This window comes from Monodelphis domestica, chromosome 2 (genome assembly GCF_027887165.1).
Source record: "Monodelphis domestica isolate mMonDom1 chromosome 2, mMonDom1.pri, whole genome shotgun sequence".
Classification (NCBI taxonomy): Eukaryota; Metazoa; Chordata; class Mammalia; order Didelphimorphia; family Didelphidae; genus Monodelphis; species Monodelphis domestica.
In genome coordinates, this window is record NC_077228.1 from 185,273,695 (window position 1) to 185,299,504 (window position 25,810).

General features: G+C 38.8%; 1 protein-coding gene across 9 annotated transcripts in view; it reads left to right on the forward strand.

Moving 5' to 3' along the window:
* Positions 1–25,810, forward strand: part of MMD (monocyte to macrophage differentiation associated) — a 106,259-nt gene that overhangs the window by 66,045 nt on the left and 14,404 nt on the right. For 3 of the 9 annotated variants that reach the window (XM_056816556.1, XM_056816557.1, XM_056816558.1), the window contains 5 exons: positions 10,232–10,313; positions 13,973–14,133; positions 19,009–19,083; positions 20,257–20,358; positions 22,478–22,547. In XM_056816556.1, the coding sequence (XP_056672534.1) occupies positions 10,236–10,313; positions 13,973–14,133; positions 19,009–19,083; positions 20,257–20,358; positions 22,478–22,547 (486 nt within the window). In that variant the 5' untranslated portion in view covers positions 10,232–10,235. Of the gene's footprint in view, positions 1–289; positions 314–2,341; positions 2,480–3,055; positions 3,296–10,231; positions 10,314–13,972; positions 14,134–19,008; positions 19,084–20,256; positions 20,359–22,477; positions 22,548–25,810 lie in introns of those variants that run through there. The other 6 variants (XM_056816560.1, XM_001363417.4, XM_056816555.1 and 3 more) reach the window with 5 other exon arrangements.

The window sequence follows — 25,810 nt, forward strand, 5'->3', positions numbered from 1 at the left end:
TCTTACCTTTGGTCTTAGAATCAAAGCTGTATATTGGTACCAAGGCAGAAGAGTGGAAAGGATTAGGCAGGGAAGGGGGAGGTTAAGTGACTTGCCCAAAATCACACCGGTAGGAAATGTCTGAAGTCAGATTTGAACCCAGGCTCTCCTATCTCTAAGCCTGACTCTTTATCCACTGAGTCACCTAGGTGCCTCCAGAATCATAGATTTTGAGCTGAACAGGAAATTAAAGGTCTAGTTTAAACCCTTCATTTTATAGAGGCAGAAATTAAGACCCAAAGAGAAGAAGAAACCCAATCAACATCACATTCAGGTAAGTGACAGAGCTATCAATCCAGGTCTTCACACTTCAAATCTAGAATACTTTCTACTGTGTCATTTTTCCTCTTGTATACAATTTATACTTTGCAATTCATTCACACTACAGTAGAGTTTAATTGCATTCATGTGTCTACATGTGTTAATGGTAGAAAAAGAATGAGAAAGGGAAATATTAACAGAAGAGAGAGTGGAAGACTGCAAGTTTTGTTCTTTGGTGGGAGAAATACCTTTCTAGTGGTAGCAATTCGTTCAATGAATAAACAGATATTAAACACCTACTATATGTTAGGTGCTGGGGATACAAAATTTGGAGAGAAAGTGAGCTGGTTGTTTAAATTTTATTAGCACACCCTGGGTAGGAGAGAATCATTTAAAACTGAGGGAAAGCATTGATCCTGAGCCTTCTTTTTCTCAATATAAAGTAGAGTGATTAAACACTAGTGGACGTAGATTCTTTGGGATTTGGATAGGGGAAAATAAGAAGGCAGACAAGGTAGAATAGATTGGACAGATGTAAATTAATCAGTTTTTCCCTAGCTTGCTCATTTTGCTCAGAAATATGGAAACAGAGCTCTGAGACAAGTATATTTTATTGAACACATAGGCTTCTAGTGTCTAATCTAAAATTCAGTGAAATTATTAGTAAGAAGACTTGGGGGTAAGAGAGATGGGGAAAGGATACAGTCATATTTTGATATAGGGTGTTTTGTTGTTCTGTATAATTTATTCATTTTTCAGGCCTCTCCATGATCTTTTTATCTAAGTTCCTTCAAATTCTCTTTATCTTAACTGAGAAAAGAACTTAGAAATCATCTAGTCCAGGAATTCCTAACCTTTTTGTGTCATGGGACCTTGTAAGTTTGGTGAAGCCTATGTAACCCTTTCTTCAAAACAATTTTTCCCCTGATGACTTTATTATGTTTTTCTACTTGCCTACAGCAACAATTTTAATATTCATTTTTCTGACAATTTGCAATTAAAATTCTTTCGTCCTCCTCCCTGAGGTGGCAAGCAATGGGACATAGATTATACATGTGCTATCATGCAGTATATATTACACATTTGTCACATGTAAAGATGACACATCACACATACAAAAAAATACTCATCAATAAAATAAAGTGGAAATGGTATGCTTTGGTATGCATTTGGACTATATCAGTTCCCTTTATGGTGTGTGGATAGTATTTTTCATCAGGAGTCCCTTAGAATTGTCTTGGATCCTTCCATTGTTGATAGTAGTTATGTTATTCACAACTGATTACTTGTGTGATGATGCAGTTCGGCAAGTCCCACCTCTTTTGCTTCTTTTCTTGCTTTAATTAATATTCTCTTAGCTTATGTTGACCTCATTTCAGCATTTTTCCCCTTCTCTCTTTATCTACCTCCTTCTTTCGAACCTATAAGCCGCCACCCTTCCTCTCCCCCTCTTTCTTCCATTCTAGGCAAGCCCCTTCCCTTAGCCCCGCCCTTCTTCCCCGGGCCTTGTCTCCGTCCTAATTCATTGCCCCGCCCCTCCCTGCTTCAGATCTTTCTCCATCTTCTCTCTTTGTTCCGCCCCGTCCCTTTTTGCCCAGACCCTCTTCCACAACTCTTAATCCATCCTCGCTTCTCGCTCCGCCCATTTCCCCTTAGCCCCGCCCCTCATCTTCCCCAGCTCTCTCTCTCCTTTCTCACTCTGAGCCCCACCACCTCCCCCCAACCTACGGGCCGAGCCGGAATGAATGACAGGTTTGCCTCCGCGGTGCTCGGCGAGCTGACTGGCCCGGCGGGACGGTGACGTAAGCTACACGCACGGTGGGCGGGGCCGAGGTTCCGGGGGGCCGGGCTCCAGGGCGGGGCCGGAGGCTCCGGGGGCGGGGGAGCCCCGGAGGCGGGAGGCTTCGGGCGGTTTAAGCGGCCTCCCCCAGCCGCCGCCCGGCCTGCCGGGACCGGGCCCCCGTCTCCCTCCCTCCGGCCCTGTCTGTCGAGCCCCAGCCCGGCAGAGCAGTCTCCGGCGGGGACGGGGACGGGGACGGGCGGCCGCGCGAGCACAGCAGCCTGAGTCCAACCCTGGGAGATGAGGGCCCTGAGCCCGCGGGGGCAGCCACGCTGAGAGTTGAAGCGGAGCCCCTGGGGCGTCCGGAGCATCCATGCGGTTCAAGAGCCGATTCCAGCGGTGAGCACCGACTCCCTCCTGGCCTTATCCCATTCCTGCCCCGCCTCCCGCATCCTGCCTTAGGATCCCCCTGGGCTCCTTACTGTTCGAGATCTCTCCCCTGGGGGCGATCCCACTCTTCCCCAGACTGGTGGATTTCTAGAAGTGGATCTCAGCTCCAGCTCCTGGTTCTCTCCCCTGGGTGGTCCTGTCCCAACCCCCCTGCTGGTGAATCTCTAGTTGCGGATCTCAGCTCTGGCCAGCTCCAGGATCTCTCCCCCCTTCCATCTCTAGGAGTGGATCCCAGCCCTCTATTCACGATCTCTCCCCCATCTCCCAGGAGGATTGATCCCTTCCCGGCACCCTCAACCGGCCTCAGGAGATCTGTCAGAGTGGATACTAGCTCTGCCTGGGATGTCCCCAATGGAACTCTCCTTGGCAGATGAAAATCCTTCGTCTTCTCTTCCTCCTCCTCTCGCTCCTCCTCCTCCTCCTCCTTTCCCTCCAACCCCCAACTCCCTAAAGCTTTCAACGCGGCTCCCTCTGCTCTCCCTGGATCTCCCAAGATCTCCAACCCCCACCCCACCCCCCCAATCCCCGCCTAATCTCTATGTAGCCGCACGGCGGGCGCTAGGGAGCCCGTTCTTTCGCCGTATATGGCCTGGGAGCCCCAGGCTGCAGGGGCAGGGTCTAGCCTCAGCTCTCTCGGCCTTTTCTCAATCTCACCCACCCTTAGTCCCAGGCTGGTCCTTGGATCCATAACCACCGGACTCTCTTTGGGGTCTGGGGGCCCAGGAGGAGGTCGTTTCCCCTGTGGCTGCAACTCATGGAGTCGAGGTAAAGCTTTAGAAAGGCTAAGCGGGGCTGCTCAGCCTTCGGTGTTTCCCAAGCTCTGTCGTATCCCCAGTTGCTTTGTGGGGCGGCTTTCATAGTGGGGAGAGTTGAGGTGGGGGAGGGGAGGTAAACTGAGGCAGGCTACTGCAGCATTTGTTCTGCCTAGCCTTTGCTGCCACTGCATGCCTTGGCTTACTTAGCATCCTCAGACTGAGCTAAAGCACTGAGAAGCCAAATGATAATTTCGGTATAAGGGACCTGCTTTCTGGCCCTCTCGGGTTAGGAAATGGGAAGGATGAGCCCAGCTCTTCCTGGGAAAGCCAGGGCTGCTCCTTCGCAGAAGAGCTGGTTAGGATCCCACTGAGGCTGAGAGAGCCTGGCTTTGCCTCCAGGCTCTTTTTCTTCGGTAAGCTGGAAATAGATGGGGGATTTGCGCATAGTTTCCTAAAGGAAGCTGGGCTTGCAAGGAGAAGAGATTTCCCTTTTTAGTTTAACTGGGTGAAGGGTCACTTGTCCGGTGGCTCTTGCCATGCTTCATCCATATGCCATTTGACTGAATCACGCAGATTTCCCTTTTTTTATACACTTAGCAGGCCTGAGCAGCAAAAAAGGATTGTCCTTTGAGAATTTGGAGAAATAGAATTCTGAGAGTTGCTATTTCAAGCCCTTTTAAGGATTTCACTGGAGTGAAGACCAATTTTGGTTAATGTCTTGAGTTTATAGACCACTGAGCTTTATTTGGAGTAGAAAAAACTGGGGGAAATCATAACTTATTTCTGGAAAAAATCCTCTTTGATATTTTCCAGTCAGTTCTCATATACTCCTTAGCCATTCAGGGCTTTTAGCTTCCTTCCTGACTCTTCCTACCCCCCACCTAAGCTCTAGGAGTCTAAAATGAATAGGAATAAGGTTGGTCACATTTGCCAGGAGAATGACAGATTAAGACATTAATTTCTTAGTGATATGGAGTATTCAATCAACTGACTACCTGGTAATTTTGTCTCTCCAGGGAGCTTTCTTATCAGTACTTCTAAATTAAGACCAAACATCCTGCCCTGCTCTAGTCAGAAACCTGTGTCAGGGCTGAAGACCTGAGAAAACAAACCTGTGTGGAGACATAAAGAAACAAAAGGAAGTGTATCCATGGGCCTGCTCTGCCCCTGTGGCTTATTCAGTTTGATTTTGCATTTCTCTATGTATATACCTCTTGGTTTTCCTGTTCGAGAAAAGAGCTGCCGCTTTATTGAAATTATTAGCTCCAGATTTGTCAGAGGTCTGTTTCTTCCAGTGGTCTTTAAATTCAATCTTAAGTAGTAACCTCGCTTTCTTCATATCCCACAATTCAGTTATTCCATAGAAAATGTACTTCCATTTTTCACTGGAGGTTTTTTGTGTGGGGGAATACAATGACTGAAAAGTCCCATTTAACAAAAGAGAGTAGCATCCATCCTGACTCCCCTGTTGACATACTACCATGCCAAAGGGCCTATGGTGCATACTTTGAAAGGGGTAAGTCAGGGGAAGTGGGGGAGGACAAGGCAGGTATTTCTCATAGTTGGAGAAGTAGTCAGGATATTTATATGTCAAATATAATATAAAGTCAAATAAAATAAAATAGAAGTCAAATATAGAGCTGCATGTAGTGAATGGGGCATTTTCAGTGAGACTATTTCTTACATTAGACTAGTTTCTTCATGTGTTCCTACCCAAAGCCTACCTTGCAACTGGAAAAAAAGGTTATTGACAAAATGCCTGAGATTTTTCCTTTTAAAATAAGATTATGTATCACAAATACCTGGGAATTTGGGCAAAGTATAGAAAGTGGACTTAATTTTCTCTTTCACTCCAAAATTACTTTATTCTATCCCTCCTAGGTTAACATTTATGAGTTTTTTCAATATATGTCAAATTCCAAAGCATTCCATGGCCAAATTAGTATACATTAAACCATGGTTTGTAGTTGTGCACACAATAAGAAAACATCAGGCATTTTAGCAGGTTGTCCACAATGGAGATTTTGTTGTTATTGTGATTTGGGGTCAGCTTCCAGAATTGTTTAACTTTTACAGAATGGGGCTATGAGGACATTTCAAATCACAGTTTGCAAGAGGCATTAAAATTGATATGCTAAAAATCATAAAGGTAAACATTCTAATTGGGTCCCAGAATAGCCACCTTTATAGCTGCCCACTAAGTATACTCACGATTACGCTTCTTAATTCCTTTTACTTCCAATACTGAGGCATCTTTGCCAGGATCATACAACCCCAATCCTCTCATTTGCATTTTCTTCCAGTTCTCCAGGTCATTTTTCTGTCTCTCCTTTGAGATTTGCGATTGATTTGACTCTGCTACATTTACCCAAAAGATGTATGGCCCATTTCTTAGCAACAGACATATATTAGATAGCTATTTTAACAGTTTAAAAACAATATAAAGAAAGAAAGAAAGCTTTTTGGAGACGTCCTCAAGCACTTCACCACTCTAATTAATACCATTTTTTTTCTTGTAGCATGATGGAACCCTTTGAGGGAGGTCAAATTATACCAGCCATTAAACCATCACCCAAATGAACAAATCTATAGTTTGAATCCCTGATGATGATGATGGAAGTTGTTGATGAGGAAATGTACCTTCAATTATGTCCTATGATATAAATGACAAATAATATGTGGGACTAAGGAAGGACTCACACTTGGGATAGGTTGAAGTCATAACAGATGACTGAAGTGAAGGCTAACTTAATGTGCTCAAGACCTTTGACCCAGTTAAAGGACACTATTTTAAAAAAAAATCCTAAGTGAGGTGCCTTTTGTTAAACTGAGATGCAGTTTGCTGAACTTAAAGAAACAAAACTGTCATGGAGTATCACTTTCCTTTTAAGAAAGGTATAGTATTCTGAGTTTCAGAAGCAAGAACATTCTTCCTACTAATCCTTTGAGATCCTTTGCCATTTGCAAAGCTGCTTTCAGAAAATACCCTACTTTAGGGAAAAGAAGCCCAAGCACCAGAACTAATCTGCCAGTCTTAAATGTTGATCATACCCTCCCTCTCTTTTGTTCAGCCCCCGTAAGGGCATGGATAGGATTCCTCTCTAATTTTGTGTTTATTTCAAAACATAGTGTATCAGATATCTAACTGTAGGGGTAGGGATGATATTACATCTAGGCAGCTGCCTATGTAATATAATTTGGAGAGAACTGGGTTGGTCTCCCCTCCCCCTTTCAGTTCCTTCCACCAATCTGCCCTAGTGCCTCCGTTCCATTATAGGAGATATGTTCTTTGGATTCAGGCATTATAATCTTCAGGAGTCCCTTTTTAATTTGCAGTTGTTAGTTCTCAGAGGCTAATAAATGCTATATCTCCTTTTTTCACTTCATTATGAATCGGGTTTGTTGGAGGGGTTTTTAAGCAGATTTCCAAAGCTAGCTGAGAACAGATTAGGAAAAGGACACAGAGTATTTTTTGCTTTAATTTGTTTTCAATGAACAAAATATTTTCTCACCTCCCCATTTAAAAAAACAGCAAAGCTCTTGTAATATATATGCATAATCAAGCAAAATTAATTCCAGCAGGTACAGTTTAATAGAGAAGAGGGATGAATATGGAACAAAAGGTTTTTGGGAAAGCAGAAGGAGGGCTTTGTTTTGGGCAGATGGGACAGAACAGGGAAAATAAAGTGTAGAAAGATTTATAAGTGAAGTATGAGAATTTTCCCTACTCACTCATTTTTGCCAGTGTTAAATTCTATATGGGCATCATTTACTCAGATTTGTTATGTTTTTCCTCCCCCAAGAAGGTGATCCTTCTCCTGCTAATGCTTGAATATTAGGTAACTTGTAGAATATATCAATATCCATGTTAGAAGCAGAGTGGTTTTTTTTTTTTTTGCCATAACACTTGAGAACCCTTTTTTTATGTTTATTTTTGTGTGATAACTGGTTTTCTGTTCATAAATTCAATTCTATTTTTATTTGTTTAGGTATGATGTTGGGGGGGGACAGAATGAAGTATAGGGAACTTCTGTCAGGAAGTTGGGAATTTATAACACAGTTGCTTCCAAAACCTTTTTGTCCAGAGCAATGATATTGAAGGTTCCACTGTACTGCCAAAAAGTACTTTTTTAAAAAGAAGAAAAAAAAACCTTACCTTCCGTCTTGGAGCCAATTGGCTCCAAGGCAGAAGAGTGGTAAGGGGGTTAAGTGACTTGCCCAGGGTCACACAGCTGGGAAGTGTCTGAGGTCACATTTGAACCTAGGACCTCCTGGCTCTCAATCCACTGAGCCACCCAGCTTCCCCCTCCCCCCCCCCAAAAAAAGTACTTTTTGAAGGAGAGAGAAAGAAATGCTCTAGTTCAGGGATTCTTAATCTTTCTCTTTTTTTGGCAATCTGGTGAGACTGATTGAACCCTTCTCAAAGTAATGCATTTAAATGCATAAGATAAAATATGTAGGGTTACAACCATATATTGAAATACAGTTATCAACCACTTTAAAAAAAAGTTCAAAGACCCTAGATTAAAAATTCAGGTTCTTAAGGAAAGTAACTGATAATCTTATACCCCATCTGTGAAGTCTATTAAAGTATTGGGGGAGGGGAGAGAGAACAGGATGTAATAATACCCCCTTAAACTTCATGTTTTTCTTAAAAAAAATTTTTTTTTACCTTCCATCTTGGATTCAAGACTATGTGTCGGTTCCAAAACAGAAGAGCAGTAAGAGCTAGGCAATGGGGGTTAAGTGACTTGCCCAGAGTCACACAGCTAGAAAGGGTCTGAGGCCAGATTTGAACTCAGGACCTGCTGTCTCTGGGGCGAGCTCTTAATCCACTGAGCCACCCAGCTGCCCCCTCATATTGCTTTTCTAAACCCTTACTTTCTCTCTTTGTAACAACTCTAAGACAGAAGGGCAAGAGCTAGGCAAATGGGGTTAAATGGCTTTCCCAGGGTCACACAGGTAGGAAGTATCTGAATTCAAAGTGGAATCCAGGTCCTCCAAACTCCGCGCCTGGAACTCATCCACTGAGCCATCTCGATGCCCCAGCTTCATGGTCTTTTAATATACATGGTCCAAGATGGGGATCAAATAAATCATTTTGTGTAAATCCATAATGCTTCATTGTATTTAGAAGAATTTGTGTCTGTTTCCATGTGAGGGTTTCTGTAGTTGGAATTGTGGGCTAACTATACTCTACACTGCCACGTTAGCCTGCGTCTTGATGATGGGTAGTTGTAACCCTGCTTTTCCCACCCTAGGTCGAGAGCTGCCAACTTTAAAACCTCAACCGTCCTGAGGCATTGCCATTTGCCCTATAAAACTGCTCCTCATAGGGTGTGCTACTGAGAGATATGTCGTTATGTCTGAACTGAATGATGTGTTAGATCTTTGGGGCTTTTACAGCATTTCCCCCTAGAGTGTAATTATTTCCCTTTCTCCTCATAAGGCCTGTATGGCAACACACGGGTCAGGACGGAAATGAGCAGAATTATTTGAGGGATCATCAGGAGACCAAAAATGATGCTTGCAGTCTACACAAGTGCACGAGAGAATAGTTTCAAAGAATTTTGCAGCTGTTCACTATGGAGTTCTCTAACAATTAGTTTCCAAACAGAGTAATAAACACAATTCAACAAATATTTGTTGACTGGCTGCCAAATGAGTAGCCCCTCAGTTACCTGTAGGTTAGAATCAAAGTATAACCAGTTGTCCCGGTGAGCGGTTTACGGAGGAATTCACTGTTGGAGGCTTTACTTTTATGCCCACCTGTCCTCCTTGATTCCAAGGGGATCTTTGCTTTCAGTAACCTGGAGCCCAGATGCGAGGTCTGGCTGAAGGCAGCCTGAATGTCTGCTCATTTGGCCTGCTCTCCTTTGCCACACGAGGCCGCGTAAGATTCCTTCAGATGTCCTCTGGGATTCCTTTTAGATTGGAAGAGTCCTGTTAATCTATTGAGACACCAGCCCGCCCCAGAGAGAAGAGGTTCTGTGCTGTGTCCTAGATTAACTTCTCAAATTGTTAGCTAAGCCTGTCTGAAGGAACCCTTAACCTTCTCAGGATGGCATGAAAGAGAAGTAGTGAGTGCTCCTGCCGAGCTTTGGAACCTGCCTCCTTCATTCATGCAGAAAGCAGGGCGCAGTCGACTTACTGGTGCTAGGCTTGAGCTAGCAAAGCATCATCTATTGACGCTGCCCAGGGCAGGAACATGTTCTTTGTAACTCAACACTGAGGAACAAGTTGGACAGCTCTGACAATCTTGGGTTTGGGGGACCTAACCAGGTAGTGTGTAGAAAACCCCTGGGGATGTTTATATGGAAGGGTGTCTAACCTGGCCATTCAGAGCACGAGAACAAACCATTCAAGTGCATTTTCTTCTTTTGTGTCTCAATGACCTAAGAGGGAACCTTTGCATTTGTGTAAGTCTAGGCAAACACTTTTGATTATTGTTCCGCAAGGTCTTGTTTTTTTTCTTTTAGATGAACTAAAGGTACAATTATCTAAACAAACAGTATGTTACACATCTTGAGAGGTCCGTTTAACCTGCCCTTACTTTAAGGTTTTCCCCTCAAGTATTAAATAAAATAGATAGCATTCATTTAGCTTCTGTTTGTAAAACACTTTACGCATTATCTCAGTTTGATACAACTACCCTGTGAAAGAAGAGCTTTTATTGCCTCCTTTTTACAGGTGAGAAAACTGAGGTTGAGAGAGGTTAAGATTACTTAACAGTGTCAGACAACTAATAAGCAGTTGCGGCAGATTTGAACTCAAGTCTTCCTGATTCAGAGTCCAGCACAACCTAGTTGCCTTTTTACTATAATTTATAGTATTTCGGTTTTGTATGTACATATCAACAACTCTTTGTCTGCCACTTAAACAGCCTCCCTACCTGCTCCTCCCCATTGCTTGCTTTCCTAATCTGATATCTGTTTGTTTTTACCAGGTTCATGAACCATCGGGCCCCAGCCAACAGCCGCTATAAACCTACCTGTTATGAGCATGCAGCTAACTGCTACACACATGCAGTGAGTACGCTGGTTAGCCAGTCTCTAAATTCTTCCCAGTAACCAATATTAGCTGTAACATATACTCAGTGACCTGTGAGCCAAGGAAGACAATGGAAAATTATGCTTGCTTTACCGTACGAGGGTGTCTGTGTTGAATCACCTCAGAAACTATAGTTCTTTCAGTTAAATGGACTATGTCTTGGCCTTGTTCTCTCTGATAAGGCCTTTATAAGGTGAATAATAATGCATCCTAGTGATAGAGGTAATTGTTTGAATTCTAACACTGAGATGAAATATTTTATCTTTTTCAAATGTCTTAATTCTTTTTTGACCTAAAATGTCAAAAGTCAGTGGGAGACTTTTTTCCCCCCAGCAATCCATTCAAAGTGCCCACCTTCAAACCGAAGATGAATCCAAGCTCTTTGGGTCCAAAATAAATAGTAAATGAGTTATTCCATCCATTGTGTTGGCATGGGGGCTTATAAAAATGTACTGGTGCTTAAGTGAGACACTGTCTTGCTATTCTCCTAGGAATTAGAGGGGAAGCTGTAGGGGCTAGTTTATGACTGGAAACTAAAACCAACAGTGTATATATACCCTCTTAGAAGAAGACCTTAGAAATAGCTAATAGAAAAAAGGTTTAAAATTATTTTGCCATAGAAAATGCAGCTACCATATCAGTGAGATGTGTGGATAACAAAGCTCTAGGAATTTTACACAGGATGATATCTATGTCATATAAGAAGCAACTGAAGGAACTAGGACATGTTTGACCTGGAGAAAAGAAGATTGAATGAGAGAAGGAAGGAATAGTTTTATTCAGGTGTTGTTAGCTGAAGGAGAAATTAAACTTATTCTGTTTGGCCAGAAAGGGGAGACCCAGGAACCATAGTCTGAAGTTCCAAAGAGATATTTTTGATATAAGGGTTTTTACATAAATTGATATAAGAGAAGTATGTTTAATGTTGGAAAAAACTCCTCCCAGATCAGTTATTCAAAAGTGGAACAGGCTACCTTAGTCCATAGTAGGTTCCTTCTCATTGAAGTTTTTGAACACAAGCTGGATGCCTAGTTGTCTTGTATGTTCTAGTTGGGATTCCTGTTTGGATATAGATTGAGCTTGATGGCTGCTGTGGGCTATTCCAACACCAAATTCTTTGACACTATGAAATGCACTCGAATACTAGTCTCCTCGTTTTCTTAGCCCTCATTCCTTCTCCAGTATATAATCACCCGTCTTCCTCTCCAGAACCATGAAGTTAAATAATCTTTGAGTAAGCCAGCTTTTATGACTGGATTACTTAATCGAGTATTTTTATTCATTAATAGTTTAGTCATTTTTTTAAGTCATTTGTTAGTTGCTTAGAACAAGCCAAACTTCATAAAGCTTCTTTTCTGTGTGTAATAATACCAAGATTAAGATATGGTCGCCTAAGCTATCTAAAGCAAGTTCTATTGAGCCTATTCTTGGATGTCCTTTACAATAGAATATAAAATATCAGTTAAATACATATGTTTTTATTAGGAATCTGATTTTAATACTATTTATACACAATAGAATATATAGTTCCTGATAAATCTGTGTTGTCTTCCATCAAGGAGATAAAATGCTAAGATTCCAAAAGACTTCTTTACAAGATGATTTCTCCTTAAAGTTGGTCTCATAGTACAGATACCATGGATCATGACACTCCAGCATAATTCTAGTTTTGAATCCAGTCCCTGTTTCAAGACAGTGCCACATTTTCAGTAATGAGAGAGATGCTGCCCTGCCTATGATGTTAAGCTTACTTTCAAATGCCTTATGACTTAATGTGGTCTCTATCACACTAAAGATAGCACAATTTAGAGCCAGAGGAGACTTTAAAAATCATCTAGTCTAGGGGGCAGCTGGGTAGCACAGTGGATTGAGAACCAGTCCTAGAGACGGGAGGTCCTAGGTTCAAATCTGGCTTCAGCCACTTCCCAGCTGTGTGACCCTGGGCAAGTCACTTGACCCCCATTGCCTAGCCCTTACCACTCTTCTGCCTTGGAGCCAATACACAGTATTGACTCCAAGACGGAAGGTAAGGGTTTAAAAAAAAAATCAACTAGTCTAATGCCTTTGTTTTACAGAGGTGCAAACTGCTATTATATTGGGGACAAGGAACAGGTATCTAGACCTATTATTCTAACAGTCAGAAGCTCTTGGTTGAGGAAACTTCCTCTACTCATGCAAATATAGCAACTGTTCTGCAATTTTTTGTCTTGGTTAAATGGCTTGCCCAGAGACACATAGCAAGCATGGGTTAAAAGCTAGGCAGGCCCTTTCTCCACTGTGCCTCCCACCCCTCCCCAACAAATGTACAATGATTCTAATCATTCTGAAAATACAATAATTAATTCTGAGGACAATCATTTGCTGATAAACCTCTAAGAAGATATATTTTTTTCAAGTCTGGAGTATAATTGAGCTACCAAAATAAAAAAATGAAAGCTTAGCTTATGACCTTGTTTGCTTAGAGTTTTTTCTCCCTGAATTTATATATATATATATATATATATATATATATATATATATATATTAGCCTCTCCAAATAGAACATACTGACAAAAAAAAAACACTCAAAATCACTCTAGAAAAAAAGGAGTGGCGTAGTTTATTTATATGGTACCAACCAATAAAAATGATGCTTACATAATCAAGGTATCTATGTATTGAAATAATCATGATATTGAGACTTTTTGAAAATGTAGCTTTAATAGTAACAATTGAAGTATCTGTACATTAGCTTTGTACAAAAAGCCAGTATAAATATACAGACCATTAGATAATGTAAATACTGTACAGCTTGTGTTTAAGATGAAGTCCAAACAATTGTTAAAAGTTTGTTTTTTAACTCTCCATTTTGTCCTGGTTTGTTGTCACTTCTGTGAGTTTCACAAGGGAAACAACAAATTTGCTATAGCAAATTTGCCCACACAACAGAGTTGAAGAGGAAGTTTTTCAATTAAATGGGAAATGTTCTAGGCCACATAGGAGGAGTATGACCTCCTGTTCTGTGAGGTACTTCAAGTTTAGATGCTGAGGTAAGGAGAGTTAAATGTTAGAGACTCAGTGGAAATCTTTATAGTTTGTCTCCAGGATTAGATTTTTCTAGTTCAGATATTAAGGTGTTTATTTCCTTTGGGGAGTAGGAAATAAAGGACCCTTATGCCATAGATATTTTTAAAAATCAGGATCAGGCTCTGGGATCAGAGAGTATAGAAAAGGAGAATTTCTACTGCCTCTGAGATTCTGGTCTGTCTTACAGTGGTATTATATAAATGAGCTTTAGGGAAGGGCTTCTTTATGTTAAGAGAAAGCCACATAAAAAGACTTAGACTCTAGAGATGTCTAGAGCCTGACAAAAAAGCTTATGAAACACTACAAAAATCACATTTAGAGTATTTTATGCAAAAACTTTAAATCAAATCTGGTTACAGCATTTGACTTCATAACTGACATGACTGCCAGGTATTAAATATTAGTGACAATAGCTAAAAAATCTTCAACTCTATATAGTCTTTATTATAATTACCTAAAAGCAAAAAAAAGAAGTATTTTATTGACATTTTATTTTTCTGAGGTAAATATACATTGGATGATATAAAGGAATAAAGTTCTAAGTTCATATTTATATGCGCTGTTTTCATAGCTCCTCATTGTTCCTGCTATCGTGGGCAGTGCCCTCCTCCATCGACTATCGGATGACTGTTGGGAAAAGATCACAGCATGGATTTATGGAATGGGCCTATGTGCCCTCTTCATAGTTTCCACAGTATTTCACATTGTTTCATGGAAAAAGAGTCACTTAAGGTAGGGCAAATAGCATGTTCTTTTGAATTGAAAATGTATGTTTGTATGTGTATATTGTGGCAAGGCAGATTATAATGCAGGTGAAAATGAAGTATGTTCCTTCTTTACAGATTCTTATACACTATCTCATTCTTCATTTCTTGATATGATTTTCGTTGGGTTAGAGTTTTTCACATTAATCTGGGCACAGCACACCGTTCCTGAGTTTGAAATGTATTGTAAAGCTCATAAACCTTAGTTCCAAGGGCCTAAAGGATATGATACAGAAGAGGTGGTCAAACAAATTTTAGATACTAGCAAATAAAAAAATTTGCATGGATATTTTTGACAGATAATTTTATGTCTCATGTCTGAGAAGCAGTGAGAGGTCATAGATAGAGAGCTGACTTCAAAGCCATGAAGACTGGGTTTAAGCCCCATTCCCAACTAATATTGACTGAGTGGTCCTTAGTAAATCACTTAAATTCTCAGTGCTCTGGGTCAATGGTGTTGAACTCACATCAAAACAGATCCCTGCCAGCTGTTTATTGACACAGGAAACCACAAATTAACAAGATCTATGTTGCATTGAATTTTTATTTTGTTAAACATCTCCCAGTTATATTTTAATTTAGTTCAATTAATCTTTCCAAGTGGGTCTCAAGTTTGTCACCTACTCTGGGCAACTTTCTAAGAATGGAAGTTGCAGAGAAAGTGTTCATCTGCATTGGTACAGGAAGTTTCCTCACTGGGAATTGGATATAATCACACGGTCAGTCCTTATTCATATTTCACATCCAACATATTTGACCTGCACTATTGACCTCTTTTTTTGGTAATTCTGGTCTTATAACTTCTCTGCTCAGAGCCTACTGATGTCCTCCTTTGCCTTCCAAGTAAATTTCAGACACTTTTGCAGTCATCATTCCTCTTCAGATTTGTATCATTCGCCTTGGTTCCTATGCACGAGCCAAACTTGGTGTCTGTACCTGTTCATCCCAACAATCAAAAGCCAGCATTCTTATTGGCTCCCAAAATCCAAATCAGATGCCACCTTCACCATGAAACCTACCTTCCTTGTTGCTTCTACTAGTCAGAAACTATATTCTTCTCAGACCTCAAATAATTCTTTGCTCACTCTATAGTTATTTGTCAATATCTCACATTCTCCCCGCCATTTTGCTATAGGCTGCATAATGTCAGTATCAATGTGTTCTCTATCTCACCCAATTCCTTGCTTTCTGCATAGTAGATACTTAATGTTTGTGTTATTGAATTGAAGTGTGTTGGGAGGTGGAATGAATCTTCTTATCAGTGAAGTTTTCTCACAGAAGTTTTAACAAAAAAAAAACAAAGAAAATAGTTTGAGAAACGTTGCCTTAGGAAATAGCTGCCAGAAATTGGTGCACGTAGTACCCATAAGTAAAAAATTTTATTGACTTTACAGGATATAGTACTAGAAATCTTAGGAATTTCTTATTTCAAGCTCATCTCAATATTTTTTATTTTAAGTTCCAGCATTTACTTAGAAAATTAGCCCTCCCTACAAGAAATATTATAAGGGTTATTTGAATTTCATGAATTTTACTTGACTGTAGCTACAGTTACTCAATCTATGTTTTATACAGTATCATAGCCCTGAATCTGCTGACAGAGATAAGAGCAATTTGTCATTTTGTAGGCAAGAAAGAAAATAATTATAAATGACTTCTTAGCCCCAAAGAGCCAAACCAAACCCCTACTAAAAAAAATGAATCTCTAAAGCAAGATAACTAACCAAGATGAGAAAACAGTATAATCCTATAGAAAGAAGGCTGGACTTGTAATCAGGAAGACCTGGGTCAAATGCTGCCAAATTGATATTTATCAGCTATGTGACCTCAGGCAAGTCATTTACCTTTTCTGAGCCTCAGTTTCTTCATCTCTATAATGGAAATAATAATACCTGTGGTTTGCTTTGTAGGGTTGTTGGGTTCTAAAAAGTTAATAAATCAATCAATAATCATTTATTGAACCTGTGCCAGGTGCTTTGCAAGTCTTCAAATGCTGTTGATATTATTATTACCTGTTAATTGTAGAATTTGTCTGAAGATTCTAAAACAATCAACTGTTGCAAAATGCATCATTTAAAGGCAAAATAATTGCCTCCAAGTTAGATATTTTTTGTTATGAATTCTACTAACCATCAAGAACCCAAGTCTAAAGCAAGCTTAAAAGGGGAGGAATTGTGAATTTGAAATCTTCAAGGGAAGAAAGGGCCTACAGCTGACGCTTGAATTGCCTTTTAGAAGGAATTTCAAGTGTTTTAACAAAGTAGATTTGGAAATTCATAGGATCCAAGAGGAAGGACCTTTAGATTATTAGCTACTCATAATCTCATGGTGGGTACCATAGAGAACAGCTGGTTCATCCTGTCATTTGAGAAAACAAGACCAGAGAAGGTTAAGTGATTTGCCTCCCAAGCATACAATCAGCATGTAGTAAAACCAAGATTTAAATCCCAGGCCCCAGATTCCAAGTCCAGGGCTCTCTCCACTCTATAGTATTACCTCCCCTCTGTATCAATTGCCCCATCAGTAGAGTTTTTTGTGACTACCCTTCCTATCTGCCTTATTTCACTATTTTCCTATTGCCAAGTAGAATGCTTGGCACATAATGAACACCTAATAAATGTATAATGACTGATTTATGTTAATTTTTCCTCTGTTGGATCAAAGTACTCACAATAACTACAAGTAAAAAATCCCCAGCAAGCCATAACTCAATAGATAAGTGGTTAAAAGATATGTACAGTTCTTCAAAGAAGAATTGCAAACTATAAATAATCATGTGCAATCACTAAAAGGAAAAAGAAATGAAAAAAAAAACCCCAACAAATTGATGTACCTTAAAAATGGGCAAAAATAACTAAAAATATAAACAACTAATACTAAAGACAGACACATTAATATGCCATTAGAGCTATGAAATCCTCCAAATATTCTGCATATCAGTTTGGAATTATAGAAGGAAAGTTAATAAACTGTCCATGCCCTTTGACACAGCAATTCCACTATTAAGTACATATCTCAAGAAAGTCAAAGATAGAGAAAAAGTGCCATGTCTACCAAAATATTCATAACAATTTTTGTGAAAGCAGAAAACTGGAAAGAAAAAAGGAGGTACCTATTGACAGGAGAATGTCTGGAAAAAATGATAGACTAAAATGTAATTAAATATTATTGCACAGCAAGTAATGACAAGTATGAGGAATTCAGAGGAACATGAGAAGATTTCTATGAGCTAATGTAGAACAAAATAAACAAAAAGCCAAGAGAATACAGTGGGCTACAAAAACACAAATGAAAAGATCCTAAAAAGAAATGGAAGTCCCAGAGATAGAGAGTGAAATATAATATACATCCTTCTTTCCAGCAGAAAGACAAGACACATTGAGACAGAATATTATATACATTGTCAGGTACAGTTTGTTTTGAATGTTTTTACTTAATAGTTTGGGGGGGGGTAGAAGGAGAGGTTGGTTAGAAACAGAATTAGGAGAGATGTTGAAATAACTAAGGTAGAAAAACAAAAGTCATTAATAAGGTAAAAAGAAAAAAACTCTCTTGGCTTTTCAGGTCATACTGCCTCAAAGCCCTAGAGGCTAATCAATGAGTATAATAATTTATTATCTTGGCACAAGTGAATGCTTGTGGTTACTTCAGCAGGCTTACTTTGACATTCTTATTTCTGAATCAATAAAGATTTATAGATGTTTCCTTCACAATATTTAGAGCCACTTTGCCATGGGATGGAGAAATGGGCTGGAAGGAATGCAAAATAAAGACGACCATCATTCATGTACTAAAATTCCTGAATTTTGCCTTTTCTTGAAAGTTTATTCAAATACCAACATGCAGCCCCATTTCATAGGAAACCTTGACTAAAGAGTATCCTGTGCAGTTCAGTTACTGTGTGGTATATCAACAAGGAAGGATGAAGAAAAGAGAGGACAGATTGGGAAAAGATCATCGAACAAAAGCTTATGAAATTTGCTTCTTTACACTGGGGTCCAATTAATTGGGCAGGAGAAAGATCTTAGTACTTCTACAGACTTGAAATTGTTGAGTCTTACACATTAATCCTTTATTTAAATTCTTTCCTTGAGTTCAGAGGTTTCAAGATGAATAGATTCATTGCTCTCAACAGTTCCATCTGGTTCTAGATCGATGACCCCCAGTTTAGTCTGTTTTGATGAATAGAGCGCAGCTGAAACAAGGTTCTTAAGAGGCTACATCATTTTCCTGCTCAAGGAGGGATTATTAGGTGTATATTTATTTCTTATCACAAGCCTGTTCGCTTGGCCAAGTTCCATTCAAAGAGCTGCCTTACCATGGACCTGGCTACTAGATGAGTGCTTGACCATATCACCTGATGAACTGACATTCTAAGAAATGGAAGGGTTACATGTTTACTCAGTGAAGGCACTAATAAAATCGTGGTTCTTCTGAAGAACTTGTTTGTAGGGCATACAGAGAAATTGATACTGCAAAGAGATCCTGAGTAGAATGGAGTCTAGAAATTACACAAGTATTTAGTGAACATCTATTGTAGGTTAGACACAAAGGACTCTATCTCCAAAGTAAGCCTCTTTTAGAGAAAACAAAAGGTGTCTTGAAAAATAGCTTTCTTCAGAAGGGACAGCTTTCTTTGCTAGACCACTGAATGAGAGAAGTTACCCAGATTGCTTTTAAGTACATAATATTCCAAGCCGTTTCATTTGCATTGTCTAATGTTTTGTTTTTAAAAAATTTGCAATTGCCATGAGAAAAGAGAATGAAAATTCTAGGAGCAGAATTTGCTGTGCATCATTTCTAGGGAAGAAATAGACCTCAATATTTTTATCTTATCCGATAGGACAATGGAGCATTGTTTTCATATGTGCGATAGAATGGTGATCTATTTCTTCATTGCAGCCTCCTATGCGCCATGGTAAGAAACTAACTTTCTAAATTTAAGATACCATTTTCTGGTTTCTTTTTGTGCCTGTCATTTGGTGGGATTTTGTTGTTGTTCTTGCCAGGATATTCATTCTAGCTTTAGTAAATCCTGCCTTTTATTTTTTAAAACTATTTCTTATATGTACCTCTGCTGCTTAGAGTATACTTATTAAAATAGATTCAAATGAGTATTCAGTGTTCAAATGCTGTTCTGTCATAAGAACACAAACCTTTCTTTTGGTTCCTACTTCCATTTTCTTCATTTGCCAAACTAATCCTGTGCAGCTCTGATATTACAAATATTTTTCCTATACAAAAATACCTTTAAAAATTGTATTCTACTTTTTTGACCCTCATGTCCTTTTTTGTGCAGATCTAATAAGACCTTTGTTGTTTTGAAAGAAGCCTTTTCAGATTAAAAAAATTGTTCTTCCCACAAAGAAAGTTTTTAATCTCTTTAAAGCTCACTGTTCCATCAACGGCTGTAGCCCTCTAGAAGTAGTTGGCCTCTGAGTCTGGCTATAGCAACACACTCCTCTTGGAGGCCTACTAACATAGTGTTATAAAAACAAACCCTTCTGGTTTCATAACATGATCCCAAATTGTGTGGACCCAATTCACATTGGGAACAAAAGTCAGAGGCTTACAGAATCAGCCTGAGTTCAGCACTCTCTTAATGAAGACTTGTTAAAAAAAAAAATGTCGAGCTAGAAATCACTCTTCTGCATGCCTTGTTGGAGCAACCCCTCTCATCCTAGCATATGGGGCACTTGATACTTGTAATGAATGAATGGCAACTATAGCTCTGTGATCTACATACAGGCTTTATTGAGGGCTCTTCGAGTTTCAAATGCAATTTATTCATCTGCTCACAATTGTAATTGCCAAGAAACAAAGAAGCCGTAGCAGCTTCCCACTTACATGGATTTGGAGGGGCATACCTACAAACAGCTATATTCAATCTAGCACAATTTTAATCCATATTTAGGACTAGAGTGCCCCCAAACCACCTTTCATGTTGAATGCATTTTTTAAATTTAGCTTTTTTTCCCTCCAATTGCCTCTCCTTATAGCTAATTTTCTGCTCTCATGATTAGGAGGAGGAAAACACACTGATCCCATTCATTTATCACTTCTGCTCTTGTTGTCATTTCTACATTTTTAGGTTAAATCTCCGTGAACTTGGACCCCTGGCATCTCATATGCGTTGGTTTATCTGGCTCATGGCAGCTGGAGGAACCATTTATGTATTTCTCTACCATGAAAAGTAAGAAATTGATCATTTGTGTTTAACTTTAAGATGACCTTCCTTAAGTACACAACTTCACTATTTCTATTTTAAAATTTCAAAATAGTAGAAATACATAAATAGGATGTAAACTTTTTTAAAATAAATGCTTAGATCCATTTGTGTAAAAGTTACAAAGGTTCTTCTTTTTATAGAAAAATTATCTTAATAATAATATCTGTATTGATACACATACAAATAAATTAAAATAGCTGATGCCTGGAATGGAAATATTTGCTCTGTGTTCAGAGCAAGAAATATTGATCTATTGAATTTATGAAGAAATGGAAGAAAATATGATTGAAAGTAAGATGGTTGGAGTTTAAAAGGACCTTAGAAGTATTGAGTACACTGTCAGACATAGTCACACATCTGTTTTTCTTTGTTATAAATGAGGGCTTAATGGAGGAAGAAAGAAATATCAGGAAATGGCTGTTACAAAAACAAAAGGCAACACTAAAAATGTTTTAAAAAAGGAGTACTTACTAAAGAATAAATGAGATTTCAGTTGATAGTATACCATTTCAGATAGGAAAACAGCATAGCCAGGTATGGCAGGGGAACTAGTATATTTTTAAAAATGAATGATGGTCATCTCATATTAGAGAGGGAAAGAAGGTTGATTTATTAGGGAGGATTTTGACTATGGTACATGAGTCTATAAGACATGATTGGTTTTTTGAGGTTGTTCATTCAGCTCCTAATGAAACTTAAATCACTCCATAAGCAAGCAAAAAAACCCCAAACTAGAGACCAGTTAGTTCAACTTGACCATTTTATAGCTAACAAACAGCCTCTCAAAGTTGAAAAGACTTAGCCTAAGGTCATGTAACATCTATGGCCTGAGATTCTCATCTCCTACTCCACAGCCTTTTGGGTAAAACCATGTTGTCCCCACTATTTTGAATACTATTATCATCCTTGAGTCCTTTCTCATTTGTGAGAATCTTTCAAAATACTGTATTGGCTAACATCTCTCAAAATCAAACATACTTCAAATTTATCATTAAGTGTGCGTCTCTTTTCAGAAATAAGGCAGAGAATGAAATTCATCTTTTCTGACATTAGGAATTATACCATTAAAATTCATTTACATACCCCTCTTGTCATGGGATGACAAGTATATAATCGTAGGGACTCCTTTAGAAATCTGGGAAGCCTGTAGACTTCTCAGAATAATGTTTTAAATACATAAAATACAGAAGATTGCAAAGTAAATAAATTATGTTGAAATACAGATGTCAAAATATTTTTTAAACCAAGTTCACAGAACCCAAGTTAAGAACTCCTACCTACTACTAGAATCTGATTACTAGAGGGATGAAATAATTTTAAAGAATAGCAAGAATACTGCCAAGTGGGCAACTCAGCCATTCTGATATTGATATGGGCTTGTGCAACAGGTCTAAATTTGAGTCCTAACTCTACCAGTGACTATCTTTGTGACTCCAGGCATGTCATTTAACTTCTGAGCTGCTATTTTCCATCTGTAAATGGGGATAAGGAAGACTTGTCCTACCTACACGTAGAAGTATAAGGAAATCTGGTAAATAATAAGATACTATAGAATAGTTTTCTTTAGAGACACTAAACTTTTATAACCTTGTGATAAGCCTCTGTTCCACTGGTACCTTTTCTTTGCCCTCTTCTCCTCCTCCATGGAACTGCTCTTTTACCTCTTGCAACCCACAACCAAAAGCTAGGATTCCTTTCCTCGGTCTTTGTAAGCATACATTCTCTATCCTTTAACAAAAGACTCCATGTTGGACCAGAAAGATAAACATGAAATATAGTGTCAGGTAATGGAAGCAAGAGAATGGATTCCGGTTAATAACATTTGCTTTAAAAAAATGCTTGCCAGGTAAGGATTTGAGTATGATACCTTTTAAAATTCTTGGGGAGAAAATGCCAAGTCATTGTTAATCAGCTGAAATTGTTTTAGTTTGAGGTCTCTTGGACTCCTTTCAGGATGCTGTATTTCACTTAACTAGCTAAAAGTTTACATACTTTTTCAAAGGAGAAGAGGAAAAAAGCATGGAAACTCTTATTTTGTGTGATAGAATTACACATACTCAGTATAACTGTTTTATTCCTCTAGGTATAAAGTGGTCGAGCTATTTTTCTATCTAACAATGGGATTTTCTCCTGCATTGGTAGTAACCTCAATGGTAAGAAAAACAATTCAATCATTATTTTGGTGACTTTGTGATTTTACTTTTCAAAATAAAAATTATAAGGGGATCCCTTTGGCCAAGATCCTTATTCCAACCAGAAGCTTTGATATATAGCATGGCATTTCCACTTAGTTAGAAACTTTAAAGGAAAAAAATTGGCATGATATACCTGCAATATACCCAGGTGCTGTCCAAAAGTCTAGAGGAAACATTTTCTCTACCAAGCAAGAGCCAAGTTGATATAACACTGATTTTCTGAACTAGTGATAAAATTGCTTCATAGAAAGCATCATAGCTTCCTGGTGGTAGTGTTCTCCATTTACTTTCTTTTGAAGATTTTCTGGATTTTCAAAAGGTAGAAAATTATGTACTTACATTTTTAAAAACATTTTAATTAATTAATTTTTAACATTTTTTTTAAAAATTGAGTTCCAAATTCTCTGCCTCCTTCCCACCCTCTCTCCTATACACTGAGAAGATAAGCTATGATATCAGTTATACATATGAAATCATGTAAAATGTAGTTCCATATTAGTCATATTTCCCCAGAAAAGGAAGAAAAATGAAGAAAGTAAAAAATTTACTTCAGTTTGCACTCAGAGTTCATCAGTTCTCTCTCTGAAAATGGATAGCATTTTTTCATCATAAGTCCTTTGGTATTGTCGTGGATTATTGTATTGATCAGAGTAGGCCAGTATTTCACAACTGATCATCATTACAACACTGTTGTTTATGAGCACTATGATCTCCCAGTTCTTTGTACTTCATTTTGCATCAGTTCATATGGTTTTTGCCAGATTTTTCTGAAACCACCCCCTTGTCATTTCTTAAACATTAGTACTCAATCTTGTGCCACAACTTGTTCAGACATTCCCCAACTGGTGGGCAACACTTCACTTTCCAGTTCTTTGCCACCACAAAAGACCTGTAATAAATATTTTTGTGCATAAAGGTCCTTTTCCTTTGTTCTCTTTGGAATACAGGCCTAGTATTGCTAGGTCAAAGGGTTATATATTTTATAGCACTTGGGCATAGTTCCAAATTGTTCTCCAGAATGGCTGGATCAGTTCACCACTCCACTAACAATTTGTTAGTGTACCTCTTTTTCCCTCATCACCTCCATATTTGTCATTTCTGATAGGTATGAAGTGGTACCTCAAAGTTGTAGATAAGTTTGATTTCTTCTGAAAGCTGCCTCCCAATACCATGTGTGTGTATGTGTGCGCACACATGCACGCATATACACATACACACATTTTGACCATTTGTCAGTTGGGAAATGGCACTTATTTTATAAGTTTAACTCAGTTCTATACATCAATATATATTTGAGAAATTAGGTTTCATTCAGAGAAGCTTACTGTAAAAATGTTTTATATTATGTCATTGTAGCACCTTTTAGTATAATGTAGGTTCCCTTATTATCTCTTTTAATTGGGTTTTTGCTTTGTTTTCTTTTTTTTTGTCTGAGATCATGATTGATACCCCTACCTTTTTTACTTTAGCTGCAATGATTCTGTTCCAGCTTTTTATTTTAACTCTTTGTTGTCATTGCATATTTCCTTCCATTCCATTTTCTTCTATTTTTTCCTCCCTCTCTTTTTATCCTGTCCCCACACAGAAGTCTATTTTGCTTCTAACCACTGCCCTCCCACTTATCACTCCCCACTTTTTCTTTTCCTTTTTGCCTTCTGTTTCCTTATTGGTAAGTTACGTTTCTATATACAACCAAGTGTGTATGTGTATGTGCAACCAATTCCATTGAAAGTGATTGCCTGCCAGAAATATTTTAAGACCAAGCAAGAGTTAGAAAAAATTACAAATGTAAAATAAATCATTTTGATTACATTAAATTAAAAAGGTTTTGTACAAACAAAGCCAATGGAACTAAAATTAAAAGGGAAGCAACAGATTGGGGAAAAAAATCTTCATAATTAAAAACCTCTGACAAAGGTCTAATTACTCAAATTTACAAAGAGCTAAATCAGTTGTACAAAAAACAAGCCATTCTCCAGTTGACAAATGGGCAAGGGACATGAATAGGCAGTTTTCAGATAAAGAAATCAAAACTATCAATAAACACATGAAAAAATGTTCTAAATCTCATATAATCAGAGAAATGCAAATCAAAGCAACTCTGAGGTACCACCTCACACCTAGCAGATTGGCTAACATGACAGCAAAGTATTAAATGTTGGAGGGGATGTGGCAAAATTGGGATATTAATGCATTGCTGGTAGAGTTGTGAATTGATCCAACTATTCTGGAGGGCAATTTGGAGCTATGCCCAAAGAGCACTAAAAGACTGTTTGCCCTTTGATCCAGCCATAGCACTGCTGGGTTTGTACCCTAAAGAAATAATAAGGAAAAAGACTTGTCCAAGAATATTCATAGCTGCGCTCTTTGTGGTGGCAAAAAATTGGAAAATGAGGGGATGACCTTCGATTAGGGAGTGGCTGAACAAATTGTGGTATATGTTGGTGATGGAATACTATTGTTCTCAAAGAAACAATGAACTGGAGGAATTCCATGTGAACTGGAATGATCTCCAGGAATTGATGCAGAGTGAGAGGAGCAGAACCAGGAGAACATTGTACACAGAGATGGATACACTGTGGTACAATCAAACATAAGACTTCTCTACTAGCAGCAATGCAGAGATCCAGGACAATTCTTAGAGACCTATGAGAAAGAACACTATTCACATTCAGAGGAAGATATGTGGGAGTAGAAACGCAGAAGAAAAACAACTGCTTGATCACATGGGTCAACGAGGATATGATTGGGGATAGAAACCCTAAATGATCACCCTAGTACAAATATCAATAATATGGAAATAGGTCTTGACCAATGACACATGTAAAACCCAGTGGAATTGTGCATTGGCTATGGGAGGGTGTTAGGGGGAGAGGAGGGAAAGAACATGATTTTTGTAATCCTGGAAAAATTCTCTAAATCAATTAAATAACATTTTTAAAAGGGGGAAAAAAGAAAGTAATTTGCCTTCTATCCCCCTTCCATTTTTCTCTCCACCCTACTCAGTCCTAACAGGATTTAGGAAGGGCTGTAGCAAAGCTCAAGATTTAATTATTTGAGAATATGACCTTCAACAGACATGTGCAAAGGGGACAGACCTCTGGGCGTTCCTGAGTTAAGCTAGAGCCACCATTGGCACAGGGGAGACACAGGAAGTGAGGTAGAGGAGAGCTGAGGAGTCTGGGAACTTGCTGGGTGGAGGAAAGGAGGTTGTTGGAGCC